At 36.6% G+C, this 17,336-nt stretch overlaps 1 protein-coding gene across 2 annotated transcripts in view; it reads left to right on the forward strand.

The window, feature by feature from the left end:
- The window catches only part of LOC130244954 (coiled-coil domain-containing protein 9B), a 58,735-nt gene that overhangs the window by 34,425 nt on the left and 6,974 nt on the right, over positions 1 to 17,336 (forward strand). For both annotated transcript variants that reach the window (XM_056477545.1, XM_056477546.1), the window contains exons 6-10: positions 607 to 663; positions 2,518 to 2,687; positions 11,276 to 11,313; positions 11,810 to 11,857; positions 13,274 to 13,367. In XM_056477545.1, coding sequence (XP_056333520.1) covers positions 607 to 663; positions 2,518 to 2,687; positions 11,276 to 11,313; positions 11,810 to 11,857; positions 13,274 to 13,367 — 407 coding nt within the window. The remainder of the gene's footprint in view (positions 1 to 606; positions 664 to 2,517; positions 2,688 to 11,275; positions 11,314 to 11,809; positions 11,858 to 13,273; positions 13,368 to 17,336) is intronic.

Below are 17,336 nucleotides of genomic sequence, written 5' to 3' on the forward strand. Positions count from 1 at the left end.
TATGGGGGGGGGGCTGCCCTTTAAATAGTTAATAAATAGCTCGCTCTGATTGATATCTCAAATAATATTAATAAATAAAATAATAGATAACTTAAATATACATTTGACCACCCCTGTAATGGTCCATACCATTGTGAATGCATGTTTGTGCCAAACAAATATTAATTCATTGGTTTGAAACCAGCACATCTAGAGCACCAGACAGTGTAAGTGTTTTCAAAATATGTTTCTCGTATAGGTGTCCGTGAAGCTATATGCATAACTTGTATTTTAGTATACACTTCCTTGCACATGGAAGTTAAACAGTAAAAAATATATATATGTGTCTTTCATAGTCATCCATTAATAGGTTTATGTAATATCCCTAATGTCATTGAGAAACACTCAATATCACTCAAAACACTGAAAACATAACAAGTTTGATTGATAAATTAGATGTAATTGAGTTCACTGAGTTCACTGAGGCTGCAATTATTTGACAAACTTTTGCCTTGCACTAGTTTTAAATAGTAATCTTCAGCTATTAAAAATGTTTTAGTTCTTCTGCATCAGTGTTTTTTTTCCTCTGAGTTTTCAGTATATTTTTCTCGTCTGTGTTTTATTCAGGAGAACAAAGGAAAGCAGGATCAGTGGAGTCCATGTGAAGGATCTTGCAGTGTCCCGGTAAGAGTTTAATCAAATTATACACAGAAAGTTCTGAACAACATGTCACTAATCATAATATTAGGTTAAGAAGATGAGTAGTTCATCAGCTTTTGAAGGGCAGTAATGAAATCATCTGTTCCACCCTATGGTGTAACTTTGGTTTGACAAGTGGGGTCAACACAATGTGGGGTGGAAAATGTTTTTGGTTTAAATCCCATTTCCTGCATATACATATATAAAATGACTATAATAATAATAATAATAATAATATTACATTTTATTTGTTATGAGCTGTTCTTAGACTCAAAGCGCTACAAGGCAAAAAAAAACTAACAATAGCAGAAACAGCACAACAATAAAAAATATGATGATGCAAACTCCAGAGAGAAAATAGGCTCATTAAACAAATTTAATTTCAATCTTATCTAAAAATGAAATAAAAAAGGGTGTGGACGAATCACTATTAGACATCAGCTAAATTAATATGTAGGCAAATTATATAAGGTGTGTTTGATATGGGTTGCAACTGAAATCTGAAATCTGGAAGGTTGATCTCCAGGAACAGGGTTGGTCACCCCTGATATAGGCTATGAATGACGGACGGATAACGTGCACACAAAAACTGGCAACAACAAAAATACACAGTCAGATAGGGTTTTCTTTCGTAACACAACACAATAAACAGAAACAAGAGAAACAAAAGGAAAAATAAGGGACTGGTGAGGGGCTGGCGCGCGCATTTATGATGGGGGATCTTTGCTTATTGGATATGACGTCAGAGTGACGTAACCGGGGAGGAAATGATTGACAGCTGAATCGACCAATAGACGGAACCTCAGAATATAAAAGCAAATACAGGAGGAGAGAGGGAGAGGGAGAGGGAGAGGGAGAGGGAGAGGGAGAGAGAGAGAGAGAGAGAGAGAGAGAGAGAGAGAGAGAGAGAGAGAGAGAGAGAGAGAGAGAGAGAGAGAGAGAGAGAGAGAGAGGAAAAAAACACAGCACAAATAACACAAATACATAACAGCAGGCAAGACAAACTTAATATCTGAGCTTCTCCTGAGGATTAAAATAAAAGATAGAACAAAACAAATAGACTGTGGAAAAAAAAATGGACATTATTGCCTTTAATTCACAGACTTGGCAAACATTCATCAGAACATTGTGTGATTCATATTTTAGACTCGTTCATTCATTCATTCATTCTCTTTTCGGCTTAGTCCCTTTATTCATCAGGGGTTGCCACAGCAGAATGAATCGCCAACTTATCCAGCATATGTTTTACGCAGCGGCTGCCCTTCCAGCTGCTACTCATCACTGGGAAACACCCATACACTCTCATTCACACACATACACTATGGACAGTTTAGTTTACTCAATTCACCTATAGCACATGTGTTTGGGGGAAACTGCAGCACCCAGAGGAAACCCACGCGAGCATGAGGAGAACATGCAAACTCCACACAGAAACGGCAACTGACCCAGCCGAGGCTCGAACCAGCGACCTTCTTGCTGTGAGGCGACAGCACTACCCATTTTAGTCTCAATATTGTCTTTTTTATTAGTTCAATCAAAGCCAGAGCAGAACATTTGTGCATTTCTGTGATTCAATGACCCATTCATGAAGAAAGTCGCATGCTTTAATGAATCTGAGTTTTATAATCTCGGTTTTATATCTTCTAAATGTAAATGTTGTCACTGTTTTGGTGCGTACTAGCTTATAGATATCCTAAATATTAGGAATACTGATACTAACATGTAAAAAGCTTTATTTTAATTTCATAGGACCTTAAAATATCGCTTGTGAACTAATTGAAAAATGATTCAAATTCACAAGGAGCTAATCATTTAATATTGTATGTGTATATTTTGTAGTCTACAGAACCAGTGGCTGATCTGAACCTGATGGCGTCTGAGCAGGAGCAGCAGGAGTATCTGCGCTGGAAGAAGGAGCGTGAGGAGATCGACCGTGAGCGCGTGGCCCGTCACAAAAACTCCAAAGGCCAGTGGAGGAGAGCCTGGGACATGGAGAAAACTGAGCTAATGTAAGCCTGACGCCTCTGCGCCTCATTTCTGTTCTCAGAGAAACTAACCCGAGCTGCTTTAGTTTGCATTTCCGCTCGATTTCCTTTTGCCTGTTGGTTTTTGTTGGGTTTTTTCCTGCATGTTTAACTGCATCCTACATAAATCACTGCTGTTTGAATGGCCTCTGCGTCTGCTGTCTTACTGACTCCTCCATATGCAGAACTCATCTCTTTAAAGAAATACCTGAGTTAGATTCTCATATAGAGGTTTTCTCTTGAAACCTTATCATTAAAGAGTAGGTCATGTGGTGTTTTTGAAGTGTCCCTCTTGTTGTTTTAAAACTCCAGTGCTTCCCACATATAGACTTTACTTGGGTGGGCTGCACAGGTATATTAGCGTTATTATTACTATATTAGATTATTATCATCCTTTTACACTTTTTTTGTATCCGCCCAACATAACAGAAAATCTGTAAAGATTAAGTAGAGGATAATCTTTTCTCGTTTACCTGTTTCATACTGCTCATTCTGTGTGCGCTAGACATGTCAACACTCCCACAGACAGTCTCACGTGCTCTGCAGACCCACGGAGTGCCTTTTTGCATCCGGCTGGGGTGTCTAAATCTACTAAAATGTCCGTGATTTGGCTTTTGCTTTCGCTTTTTAAAGCTGTCTTTGATTGCACAAAAGTTTAATGTCGCGAAAGATACATTCAATAATTAATTCTTTAATAGAAACCACTCAGAAAACTTTAGTAAATACTCGGAGAGGATAAAGTGACATCTAAATTGGCTGCAAAATATTTGTGCACCATTAGAAATGGTCAAGCAACTCATTTGCCTGATTTAAATAATCTCCACGTTTTATTCTTGTAATTATTATAATTTTTTGAGATATTGCCTGTTTTTATCTGTTTTTTGCCTGTCATTTACTGCTCATTTGCTTTATATTTTAATAATTTGATGATGTCGATATATAGTGCATCCACTAAGTATTCATAGCGCTTCACTTTTTCCACATTTTATATGTTACAGCCTTATTCAAAAATGGATTAAATTAATTTATTTCCTCAACATTCTACACACAATACCCCATAATGACAATGTGAGAGAAGAGTTTTTGAAATCAATGCAAATTTATTAAGAATAAAACACCTGTAAGATCACATGTACATCAGTATTCACAGCCTTTGGCGTGAAGCTCTAAATTGAGCTCAGGTACATTCTGTTTCCATTGATCATTCTTGAGATGTTTAGCAGCTTCATTGGAGTTCACCTGAAGTCAATTCAGTTGATTGGACATGATTTGAAAAGGCATACACCTGTCTATATAAGGTCCCAGGGTTGATAGTGCATGTCAAAGCACAAACTAAGCATGAAGACAAAGGAATTGTCTGTAGACCTCAGAGACCGGACTGTCTCGAGGCACAAGGCTGAGCAAGGTTACAGATAAATTTCTGCTGCTCTGAAAGTGAAAACCAGGCACTGCTCATCACCAGGCTAATACCATCCCTACAAGTCAAGCATGGTGGTGGCAGCATGGACAATGACCCAAAGCACACCGCCAAAATATCAATGGAGTGGCTTCACAACAACTCGATGAATGTCATCGAGTGGGCCAGCCAGAGCCCAGAACTAAATCCTTTTGAACATCTCTGGAGAGATCTGAAAATGGCTGTACACTGCCGCTTCCCATCAACCTGATAGAGCTTTAGAGGTACTGCAAAGAGGAATGGGCCAAAATTCCCAAAGACAGGTGTGCCAAGCTTGTGCCATCATATTCAAAAAGACTTGATGCTGTAATCGCTGCCAAAGGTGCATCAACAAAGTATTGAGCAAAGGCTGAGAATACTGATGTACATGTGACTTTTTAGTTTTCAGCTTTTTTATTTTTATTAAATTAGCAACAGTTAAAAAAAAAATAAAAATCACATTGTCATTATGGGGTATTGTGTGTAGAATGAATTTAATCCATTTTGGAATAAGGCTACAACATAAACTAATGTGGAAAAAGTGAAGCGCTATCAATACTTTCTGAACTCACTGTGTTACATATTTTATAATGATAAAAGTACCTGCATAAGTGAAGTAAAGTTTTTCAGCAAGACAGTGTTCATAAAAGTTAAAGCAGTTTTTGTGTTATATAGATTTGTAAGTTTTGTGTGCGTTTGGGGTGTGTGTGTGTGCTGGAGTGTGTGCACCAGTAGTTTTTGTGGTCTAAAAATGGTTTTATAGCTGGCAGGTCAAAATGACCCAAAGGACAACTGTTGTACCCTAAATGTAGACAGACAATAATTCTTGAAAATGATATTTTTTTATTAATGTTGGGGTCACTTTAGAAAAAGTCACCAAACCTCCAGATAAAAACCAATTAGATTTTTTTTATCTGCTGTTAAAATTGTGCCTGGGTCATTTTTGACCCATACATCAACAGGAGGGCTGTTGAGTCTCCTACAGTTTTAACTGTATCTAAGATCAGAAAACATTCAGTCGTTTTCTCAGAATATGTGTTAAATGTTAGAATCATTTTATGATGAGTTCAATACGATTCATTTAAATGAGGAGTGCCAAAACCTTTTCTTATGAAGGGCCAAAAACCAAACTTGACTGAGGCTAGTGGGCTGAAGGTAAATATAGCTGACGTGGGTAATTTCCTTATTTATTTAATAATATTTAAAAATAACCAGAAAATGTTGCTTTATATTAACTAATACAGCATTTAAATAAAAACATTTTATGACAAACTTATTACAGTAAAAACAAAAACAATCTCATTTATAACACAATGGAGTTGCATGAGTTTTTACCTTGATTTGTCTTCTGCATAGTCCTCTATCTGTCGAGTGACATTATTTACATTAAAAAAATCTGAATCATTTACCACATTTAATTGAAACGTACATTTTTGTAGCTCACAAATAAAAACCAACAAATAAAAAAGGGTTACGTCAAATTAGAAATTTTTTCATCAATAGATTTTATGCAGTTTGGTATATTGCTTAATAGTCAAAATGCACAATAAAACATAAACTCCTGGTCAAAGGTTTGGGGTTTGTAAATGTTCTCAAATAATTCTCCTGCTCACCAAGGCTGCATTTATTTCATCAAAAATACAGTGCAAATTGTAGAATTGTGAAATGTTATTGCACTACAAATATAACTGTTTAAGAGTAGTTTTTTATTTAATTTAATATATTATATTTTATTCTAGTGATTTAAAAATGAATTTTAAGCTTCATTATTCCAGTAATCATAGTCGCATACTCACTCTAATATTATTAATATTATTATTATTATTATTGTTACTAATATTGTTATAATTAATGGTAATAGTAATAAAAGCAATAATGACTGGAGTAATAATTTCATTTGAAAGTACATACAATAAGTAATAAATAAATATTTAACAATTTAACATTTTTTTTTACATTTAATAAATGCCGCCTTGATGAACAGAATAATTATTAAATTAATTTATTAAAGAAATAGCACTGAACTTTTGACTGGTAATGTATGTAATCAATTATGTATGTAAAACATTATATAAATAAAAAACAAAATAGTCTTCAATGGGCCAAATTTAAATATGAAAGTGATCTTCAAGTAGCTTCTGGTTTTCTGGTAGCTTCTCAGTTTTTTTTATGTGAAAAATAAATATTATTAAGGGGTGTACAATATTATTATAAAAAACCTACATAATATTTTTCTGCTCATTACAGAACTGTATTTACTTACACCTAAAAAATAAAATGATTTCCTTTTTTATTTATTTATTTACTGCATTCACAATACTTTACTTACTTTTTATTTTTCATAAACATTTATTTATTTGTTTGTTAGATGTTTTTATTAATAAATATAAAAGCTTTGTTCAATTTAGTTATTTCATTTTCAGATAAATAGTGCTCTGTTTTACACATTTTTTTTTAATAAAATTATTTATACATATACAGTTGAAGTCAGAATTATTGGCCCCCCTTTGATTTATTTATTTATTTATTTTTATTTTATTTTTTTATATTTCCCCAATGATGTTTAACAGAGCAAGGAAATTTTCACAGTATGTCTGATAATATTTTTTCTTCTGGAGAAAGTCTTATTTGTTTTATTTCAGCTAGAATAAAAGCAGTTTTTAATTTTTTATGAACCATTTTAAGGTCAATATTATTAGCCCCTTTAAGCTATATATTTTCAATAGTCTACAGAACAAACAGTCGTTATACAATAACTTGCCTAATTAACCTAATTAGCCTAGTTAAGCCTTTAAATGTCACTTTAAGCTGTATAGAAGTGTCTTGAAAAAGTCAAATATATATTTTTTGTGCATATACTTGTTTTAATGTAATGTAAATGTTTTGTTTTATATATTTATATTTTTTAATTTAGTTATTTAATTTTTTATCGATTTATTTATTCTTATTATTTCACTTCTTGCTAATCTCTATAATAAAGATATTGCAACCTAAATAGCTTAATATCTCATTCTGAGAAATGTCACATTACATAAAAAAATGGTTTCTTTTATGATCTCTGGCCTTAATCTGCACACACCAGTGAACTGGAATCATGTTTAATGTCACACAGAGATTATAAAAGGTCCTTATTTACACTCAGATGACTATAAAAACGTAAAAAATGTCAAACTATTTAAAATGTCATGTTAATCTTCACTACTGAAACACTGAACTAGAACTCAAAATATAAATAAGATGACTCCTATGAAGAAAGATTGCTGGGAATGTTTATGAATCGTGTCTCCTTTAAAAGTGAAGGATGTTTCGGGTCAGACGTCTCTCTTCACTGAGGTTATGAGACATGGATGACTTTAATTTAAGTAATTGAATTAAACAGCACTGGATGATATTAAAAGTAAAGGTCACTAAAAATGCCAGTGTCCGGTGTTTAGTTTTATGTGTGCATAGTTCACTTTATCTGCATTCATACACAGGCTGGACATCCTTGGAAATGCTTGAGTTTTAGTCTAATGTTTTCAAGGCTTTAAAAGTGCTTTGATTTTTGGATATAGTGCCTGAAACCGGTTGAAAACCTAATTGTGTTGCTTGCATAATAATTTATCTTACTAAATGGGTAGTAATAATTCACTTTAAAATCAGACAAACAATTTAAGGCAGTGTTTCCCAACCCTGTTCCTGGAGGCACACCAACAGTCAGTCTCAGTCTCAGTCTCTCTCTCTCTCTCTCTCTCTCTCTCTCTCTCTCTCTCTCTCTCTCTCTCTCTCTCTCTCTCTCGCGCGCTCTCTCTCTCGCTCTCTCTCTCTCTCTCTCTCTCTCTCTCTCTCTCTCTCTCTCTCTCTCTCTCTCTCGCTCTCTCTCTCGCTCTCTCTCTCTCTCTCTCTCTCTCTCTCTCTCTCTCTCTCTCTCTCTCTCTCTCTCTCTCTCTATATATATATATATATATATATATATATATATATATATATATATATATATATATATATATATATATATATATATACCCTAACTCAGATAATAAATTAAATGGACATATTTCATGATTTTCAGTGTGCCCCGGTACCAATTGATCATGGACCGATACCAGTCCGCAGCCTAGTGGTTGCTGTAAAAAAATCCAAAACAAATATTGCTTAAGGGGGCTAATAATATTGATCTTAAAATGGTTTAAAAAATTAAAATCTGCTTTTATTCTAGCTGAAATAAAACACAGGACTTTCTCCAGAAGAAAAAATATAACAGAAAATATTCTGTGAAAAATTCCTAGCTCATCATTTGGGAAATATTTGAAAAAGATTAAAAAAAATTCACAGGAGGGCGAATAATTCTGACTTCAACTGTATATTTATTATTTTTTTATCATTAATGTTAGCCATATTGAGTCTTAAAACTCGAACATGCTGTACCACAAACAAGACTTCAGGCCAAATGTTAACAAGTGTCTGTAATTCTTCAGTGTTTCATATGGGTAAATAATCTTCCCCATGAGCACTATCCAGTGAACGTGACCCAGGTTATTTTTAGGGTGCTTTGGATGCCTTGCCTTATTTGGGAGGGTTTGCAAACACTAGAGATTGTTGAAGGCAGGGAGACGCTTTAAGACTGAACCGTTTTGTGGGAGGTGGAAGATAGAAAAACACTCTGAATGTTCAATGCAACGTTTTATTTACTCATTTGTTTTTCATTTTAATAATGTATAATACAGAAGGACTTTTAATTTTCAGTAACCATCTTAAAGTGCTTCCGGTGAACTTTGTCATTATCAAATCACCTTGTTTAAGGTCAGTTATCTTTAAATATCAATGATCTTCACTGCCTGCTTGATGTACGATATAAAGTGGGGCTCAGAATGTACAAGAAGCGCTGCATTAAGTCCTATTTTCCGTGCCATGTATTTAAAATATACCCCAGTATTTTCAATGGAGTTTCAGCTCTAGCCTGCTGATTCTGATGGTGCTCATCGACTTAGCATGCAATAATTTTCCTCAATAATTTTTGCTGTTACAATATATATTTACAAATTCACAAATAATGTTAAAATCACTTTACAATCACATGTAGATTCTTCCTCACCGCTGTCAAAGTTTATAATTGGACATTTGCATTTTTAACGTCAATTTAAAGAATCTAAAAAAGTTCAAGAATAAGTATTTTAAAGTGTTTATGGCTATTTGCATTAATATTATTATGCTTTTATGTAATCATTATATAATAAGCGGCATGAAATTCATCTTTATTTCTCTAGTGCTTTTACAATGTAGATTGTCAAAGCAACTTAGCATAGAAGTTCTAGTAAACTGAAACCGTGTCAGTTCAGTTTTCAGAGTTGAAGTTCAGTTCAGTGTGGTTTAATTTTCACTGCTGAAAGTCCAAACATTGAACAGCAGCTCCACAAGTCCCAAGCCAACCAGTGGCAACAGTGGAGGAACAAACCTCACCAAAAACCTTGAGAGAAACCAGGCTCAGTTGGACACGATCATTTCTCCTCTGGCCAAACTTCTTGTGCAGAGCTGCAGTTTAGGCACCGGAGGCTGGAGAGCGCTGGACGTACATCGTGAAGAAGCTGCAGGTGTGAGTAGGTGACCAGCAGGTGATCAGGCTGACCTACGGGATAAATGCAGAGACTCGTCTGTCACTGGGGTCTCATGCTCTCCACTCCTCCATGACCACCACAGCATCTGCTCTGGGTATGGCCTGGTCCAGGATTATGGAGACGTTTAGAAGTCTTCTATGGTTAAGCATCATCTCTTCGTATGTCTTGTCCTTGATGGTTGACATCGTCTTGGATCTCATCAGTGGTGCTGCACATCTCTTGAGGTCTTGGGATGAGTATCCTCAGGTGAAAATGGAGAATAAAGAAAATAATGATCTCAAAATGACAATAATATCACTTATCACAACAATTTCTGTGACAATATATCACACAACACAAATTCCTTATCGTGACAGGCCTAGATGTACCCGCAATTCTGGAATGGAATGAGAATTCATTCATTTATTAATTTTCTTTTCAGCTTACTCCCTTTATTAATCAGGGGTGGCCACAGCGGAATACATATATATATATATATATATATATATATATATATATATATATATATATATATATATATATATATATATATATATATATATATATACATATATATATATATATATATATATATATACATATATATATATATATATATATATACACATACACACACATATATATTTACAACGATTTACATATTTGCAACGATATTTAGCTTGTGAATTTGTTTTACATTTATTTACACCTTGTTGACCAATTTATGTATGGCAAGGCCATTAAAATTGCAAGATGGTTTTTCAAGTTACTTATAAAGAGAATGTTACTTCGGTGATGTTGTTGTATTGTTTTAACTTGACTAGTTACACAATAAAGAAATCAAAATCATGAATCAGTCAATGAAAAAACCTAGATTTATATTTTTTTGATTTATCGCCCAGCCCTAATATATATATATATATATAAAAATTAGAGGTGTGAACCTATACTGGTCTCACGGTTCGATTCGGTTACGATTATCATGCCATCGATTCGGTTTAATTTGTTATCTCGGTGTATCACGGTGCATTGACGATGCTTTCCATACACAGTGTTGTATTTTGGGGGTGGCTATAACAAGCTGTCTGTATAAACACACACACACAAACATAGACAGCACGCATGCACGCGCGCTTGCTTGCTCGGGAGCAAAATTGTGAGACCGCCCACTCCTGTTAAAATTACACCAGAGTTACTGACCACTCCCCCGATACCGAATTGTCCACGTCTGCATCGCGGTGCACCGAAGAAACAATTAATTTTGACTTGTATATTTATTAGGGCTGGGCGATATGGCAAAAAAAAAATTATATATGTGTATATATATATGTATATGTATATATATCATTCAAGCTTGAGTCATTCATACCCCTACTACTATTATTACTGTTGGAGCCGATTGTATTATAACACACAGATCTACATGCATGGCTTCATCTACATGCATGGCTTCATCTCCTCCTGATCCATTAATGTTAGTTTTGTCAATAATTAAATCAGTGGTCATGTTCTGTTGCCGTGTGTGTTTTTGTATGTGTGTGTTTTTCAATGTGTTTTATCTGTAGGTTTTCTGAAAAGGAGCATAAAGGAATATCAAACAGAGGTGAGCAAACTGTATGCTGTTACAAAATAACCTTGTTTAAAGTCTGTTTTCTCTGAAAATCAATGATCTTCACTTCCTGATTTATAGATTTAGTTTGTCTGTGCCATGTGTTTATAATATGGAAATGTGTTTTACCCCAGTATTTTCAATGGAATTTCTGTGCTCGCCTGCTGCTGATCCTGATAGCACTTGTGTTTAAGTGACTTTTCATTTCGTTTTACACTTGAGCAACCTAATGAAGTCTATTTAACTGATCATATTTTAATTACATTACAACATCGATGCTGTCAAAGGAACTGTAGGAAATTGAAAAAAGTTACATTAACCGTTCACTAGACGTTTATCTGTAGGGGCTCTGCATATACCCCAATCCTTTTCAGATCTAACTCAAAAAGATTGAAACACAAGTTAATAGTTAGCGGTACATCTATGTTTTTCTCAGTTTTTGTGTTGTGTGTGATAATGTTTGTTCTGGGTTAAATATTCTGTTTTATAGGAGGTCGAAATGCCAGAAGAGGAAATCTGAGATCAGAAGAATCCAAAGGTGCAGAAATCAAAGATTTGGTCTTAAATCTTTTAAATACTTTGATTCTGTGGATTTAAAAAAGCACATTTCAGTATTGTTTAGTTTTGCTTTGAAATGATTGGATGTTTAAAGCTGTTTTACGGTTGTGAATTGTAAAAGCTTTCAGATGAAACCAAATGAAGTCCTGACTCTCTGTGCTCATTAAAAATCCCATGTAGCCCTGGTGTCCTGGCCAAATTCCCTTTATCGGCCGTACATATCAGTAGCCGCATTTCCACTATCGGGCCAGTGCGAGCCAGGGCTTTAATCGGGCCAGGCCGGGCCAATAGCCCGGGGGGTTGAGAAATGAGGCCGAAATCATGTCGCGTTTCCACTGTCGGGCTAGTTGCTCGCAGCGCGTCACGCAAACACCGCCCCCAGAACGTCCCCCGAATCAAACGTCACACAACCCGTCACACAACCCGCCCACTTCAGCGGGAACAAAAAACTCAAATTATAACCACAAACACAACCTGGCATCACTACGAGAGCTGGAAGATGGAGAACACCGAAGCGATTGCTTTTTTACCGTTTGTGGTCTGTTGGTGTAAGGCCAGACAGCGATCCCTGGATAAGGACATTCGAGTTCGGCGGCATTTACTTCGCAAAACAAATGTAAGGGAAGAAAGCATCTTGTCTCCTCTTTACCTGACAGGAAAACTCCGCCTTTGTACGTAACCCCGCCCCGAAGCCCCAGTTGGCCCTCCTTGGCCCAAGGTATTCGGCGGGCCGAAAAAGGCCGGACGCTGGCCCCAAGGAAGCCCCGCTTTGGCCCGATTACGCCCCGGAAGTGATAGTGGAAACGCGACTGGCCTTGGCTCGCTCGCTTTAGGCGCGATAGTGGAAACGCGGCTAATGCCTCCCAATCATTCTCATCCACTGAATTGGCTCTATCACTGCCTCTCCACTCCCCCTATAGCTGGTGTGTGGTGAGTGCACTGGCGCCGTTGTCCTGTGGCTGCCGTTGCATCATCCAAGTGGAGCTGCACACTGGTGGTGGAGTGGAGAGACCCCCCTCCCTCATGATTGTGAAGCACTGTATGGCCATACTCAATAAATGCACTATATAAACACACATTACATTACATTATATTACAAAGCTGAAGTGTGTTCTGTGATATCGGCAAAAGATATAATATACTTTTTAATCATTTGTTTTGGTTTAACATGTTGTTGTTGTGCTGATATTTGTTTATTAATGTCTGAATGAGATTCAAGTTCAGTTTATGTAAAGATATGGCTTTTATTCTAGCTGAAATAAAACAAATAAGACTATAGGAAATACTGTGAAAAATTCCTGAATCTGTTCAACATCATTTACGAAATATTTAAAAAGATAAAAAATCTCACAGGAGGGTGAATAATGTAGTCTTCATCTGTGTTTTGTTCTTGTAGCTCGTCATCAGGCATTGGACAGAAAGGGGAAAAGCGCCTCAGTGGTTTGCAGTAAAGCGAAGGGTAAAGACCGTCTGACGGGCCGAGCGAGGAGGTAAACTGACCACACACTCAACAATTACTGGAAGATCTCATCTAAAAGCCATTCTGCATACATTTACACCCACTCAGGGGATGATGGGAAATGAGAATCTCCGCAGGGATCATTCATGGTCCTGTTCATTTCCACTCTCACTTAGCATTAGCGTTCAACCACAAACATGTCTGAACTAATGGCTGGATGATTTGTCTTTTAACCCTTGTGTATTGTTCACACTGACTACACTTTGGTTATGTTGGTGCTGTTTTTGCCCCGTTGACTTGTATTATAATCACATTTTTTAATTGCAGAGCCACCACAGCATATAATCATGCACTCTTTATTGTTGCTGGTTTTTCCTGTTGGGAAGAGGTACAGATGTTATTTTTGCTGTCGCTCTTCAGTTGGCAGCATTAACCCTTTAAATAGGCCTGTGCTAAAGAGTTTCTGGCTTTAAATGGAGTAAAACAGCAGATTATAGTGTGTGCGCAGAAATACACTTAGGCCCAATTCTATTTTTGTACCCCAACTCCTTCCCCTTGGCCCTTGAAACTGAGTGTGAAGGGCTTCAAAATTTACCCCTAAGAAATGGGACACCACTACAAAACCTGCACACGTCATCATACTGAATGTCATCGCAATCTCTTGCTTCAAATGAGATCAGACCATCGCGACTGCTGTAGTTCTTCCAGTTTTCAGGAAAGTCTTCAGGGAATCACTGAAGGCATATATCATGTTCTCATAATGAAATAATGCGGCAATAACCCCATTCACCCCTTCACGTGAACGCGCAAAGCAAGGTTAAGAGGAAGGGCTAAGAGGGAGAATTGGGATTGGGCCTTATTGTGTTTACTGCAGGGGTCTCAAACTCAAATAGAGTGGAGGAACTATGACGTCATCTTGTAGGCTAATCGCCTGCTAGCATAAAACTGGTTCCCTCGATAAAATCCCCATAGGATTTTTCCATAGGCCTTTCGAAGATTGCGAATTATAAGCTCTGTTCAAACACAGTTCATTACACTTACATGTTTTGTCCAGCCGGATAATCCTCAGCTGAAAATACAACTTTGAGCACTTTTGCATCTTTAATGCAAACGCAAGAACTGAAAAGCTAACATTAGGCTATAAACGGACTACACTGTTTTCACTGACGTCAGCATCGCCCTGCTAACGACAACTTTTCAAGCTTATTTTTATAAATATGGTCCATGACAAAGAGTTAATCTCTCTGTTTATTATATTATAATGCACGCTATATGTTATGAACAAATAAATGCGTAAATACACATAGATCTATGCATTTTGGATCGTTTTTACGTGGGAAATACATCTGTTTTGCTTTATGGTTGTTGTAAAAGTTTTAAAACTGTATAAATGTGCCTACATAGTATTATCATAAGACATATTTAAATAAGTGTATCGCTCACGTGCACACAGCCTGCTTACCTTAACAGACGACATAAATGAGGCATGAGGAACAAGTCTATCAAATGCCTGCAAGTTCCATCATGGACACAGAGCCACATTCAATTTTCCTTTTTATGTCACGAAGTACAGCGAAAAGCAGCCCATACAGTCACATCTGCTTTACATTTTATGGAGGAGTGTAAATATTGCAGTTATGATGGAGTTAAATGTCTTTAAATGAAGAAAAAACGATGAAAAATCAACTGATCACGTTAAAATGACAGTTAATATGTCTGTATTTTTACACATTTATTCACACGTTTGCATTACTGGGAGTAGGAAAGAGGCAGGCTGCACTGGTAAGCTGTATCTTCATAATATTGTTTAATTAAAATAAATGATCAACAAATTAGTCTGTCTCGACAGTCTTTACAAGTGAAGGCATTATCTACACACATGAGAAATCCCAATTAGAAAAACACTACAAACTATAAAATACTATTCATGAAAATACTTCAATAACAGACAAATGCAAATGCCCAACACGAGTGAGCTGCGCTCCAGACCAGTTCAGCTCAATGACGTATAATGTCTCCGAGACCGCCTGTAGTCCCATTTAGCAACTTAATAACAACAGTCTTTTTAAAGAAGCGTAACCGATTTATAAACTCAAGAGTGTGATGTAACTGATGTGTTTTATGTCGTAGAGTAAAACGTGAAAGTATCTTGAGCTTGTGTTAGCCACGAACCCTATTTAAGCGATTTTACTGAAATCCCATTCAAAAAACCCATTGACTTTGGGACGAGGGAACCGGAACTGCAGAAATGCTAACTCGCTTCCGGGTTTTTGCATGCAAATTGACATCATAGTTCCTCCACTCTATTGGCAGGGGGTCATATCAGTGACTGACAATTTAAAGGAGGGCTGTTTTAACATTCAAGTACAAGAAAATAGTGGACACCTGACATAATTGATGCTTCTTAGGACAACAGACATGCCGTTTATATTTCAAGCATTACCTATCACCAGTGATAATGCGAATCAGCATGTTTATCGTGTCACACATCAGCTGCGGAAATATGTCTGGTTGTTGTGTGTATGGCCAGGCATTAGACACACACTCATTCTTTTTTCCACAGAGTATATACAGTCAAAACTCTAACGTTTTGTTTCTTGCTGCACATATTGAAGGGGGAGTTTAAATTGCTATGAAAATACTACAAACAATTGGGATAATAATTATTATTCTGTCCCAACCAGTTGTATTGTCCCAATAGCGTCAGAATAGCAGTAAGCAGTTTGGGTATCTTAAAGGGTCACGAAAGACCAACACACATTTTTTGAGATGTTGACAGTCATGTATGTGTCCCACGCTGCTAAAAACACTATTAGGACACATATATTTCACTAAAAAGTGGTTGTTTTTGTGTTATTTCGAGCAAATTCGTTCTTCCGCTTTCAAACAAACTTTTGAAGCTGCGTCATACTTGCGTGTAGTCCAGCGTGGAGAGTGGATGTCTGTACCTGCGAGTGCTTCATGACGTCTCTGAGTGTGCAGCATTAATTCACGAGAAAGACTTGGTTCAAACCAATCAGCGTGCTCTATTGTGTAAGCAGTGCAACTTCCTTAATATGCATGATAGCTTCGAAGACTGTTTTTACCTGTTACAGAGTTCAGAAGGCAGAGAGACGCCATGTTGTGTTGCCAAAACAAGTGGAAGAAGAAGAATTGTTTGAGACACAGGTCGTCATGTTGCGTTTATCAATGTGCTGCAACTAAGGTCTTGTTTTCATTTCCCGCTATGAGAGTGCAGCTGGACTCACGTGTGGATTAGAGTGCACGCAACACGTTTACGTGTTTACAAATTACGTTTGTAAGGATAATTTTTTAGCCGAGAGCTTTTCGCATCTGGAAATGGTGAAATCCGGATTTGCCGCTCGTCTACTTTTAATAAAGACGCGGCTCCAGTTGGTGTTGATTGTCCTGCCACTACAGATTTGGTAGGTAGCGATCAGAGGTCTTTGTTTGTTTATTCAGATGGCAGTTAGTTCGTATCGTCAGCAGTACTCTTTCAGTGTTTAAAGACAGACCTTAGTCAAAATGATTTAGTTACTAAGTTTACGGTACGTTAATATCACTACAGTATTATGGGCTGAAAGATCCTCTGTAAATGCTGCTCTCTGAATGTAAACATGTAAACACAGTAATCAAGCTATTACCGTCGTGTAGGATTTTTGATGCATTTTGTGACAGGATAGTCTATATACACATGGCTTTCGGCTTTCTGACGCTACCTACCGAGTGCATCTAAATTACCGAGAAATGTGAAGGTTTTTTCTCCCATTCGCCATGCGGTATCAAACATTTCTTTAATACTACACTCTTCCAGCAGTGCATCACATCCAATATCTCGATTGTCATTGGGAATCATGCATGAAATGTTCCTGAATGAAAGTGAATGTGCCAAACTGCGGTTAAAGTCCTCAAATTAAGAATTGGTCAAATAATTTGATTACTGATGCCCATGTAAACATAGTCACTGTCTTTCTCCCCTGCGTCTGTGTGTTTGTTTTGC

This window comes from Danio aesculapii, chromosome 17 (genome assembly GCF_903798145.1).
Source record: "Danio aesculapii chromosome 17, fDanAes4.1, whole genome shotgun sequence".
Taxonomy (NCBI): domain Eukaryota; kingdom Metazoa; phylum Chordata; class Actinopteri; order Cypriniformes; family Danionidae; genus Danio; species Danio aesculapii.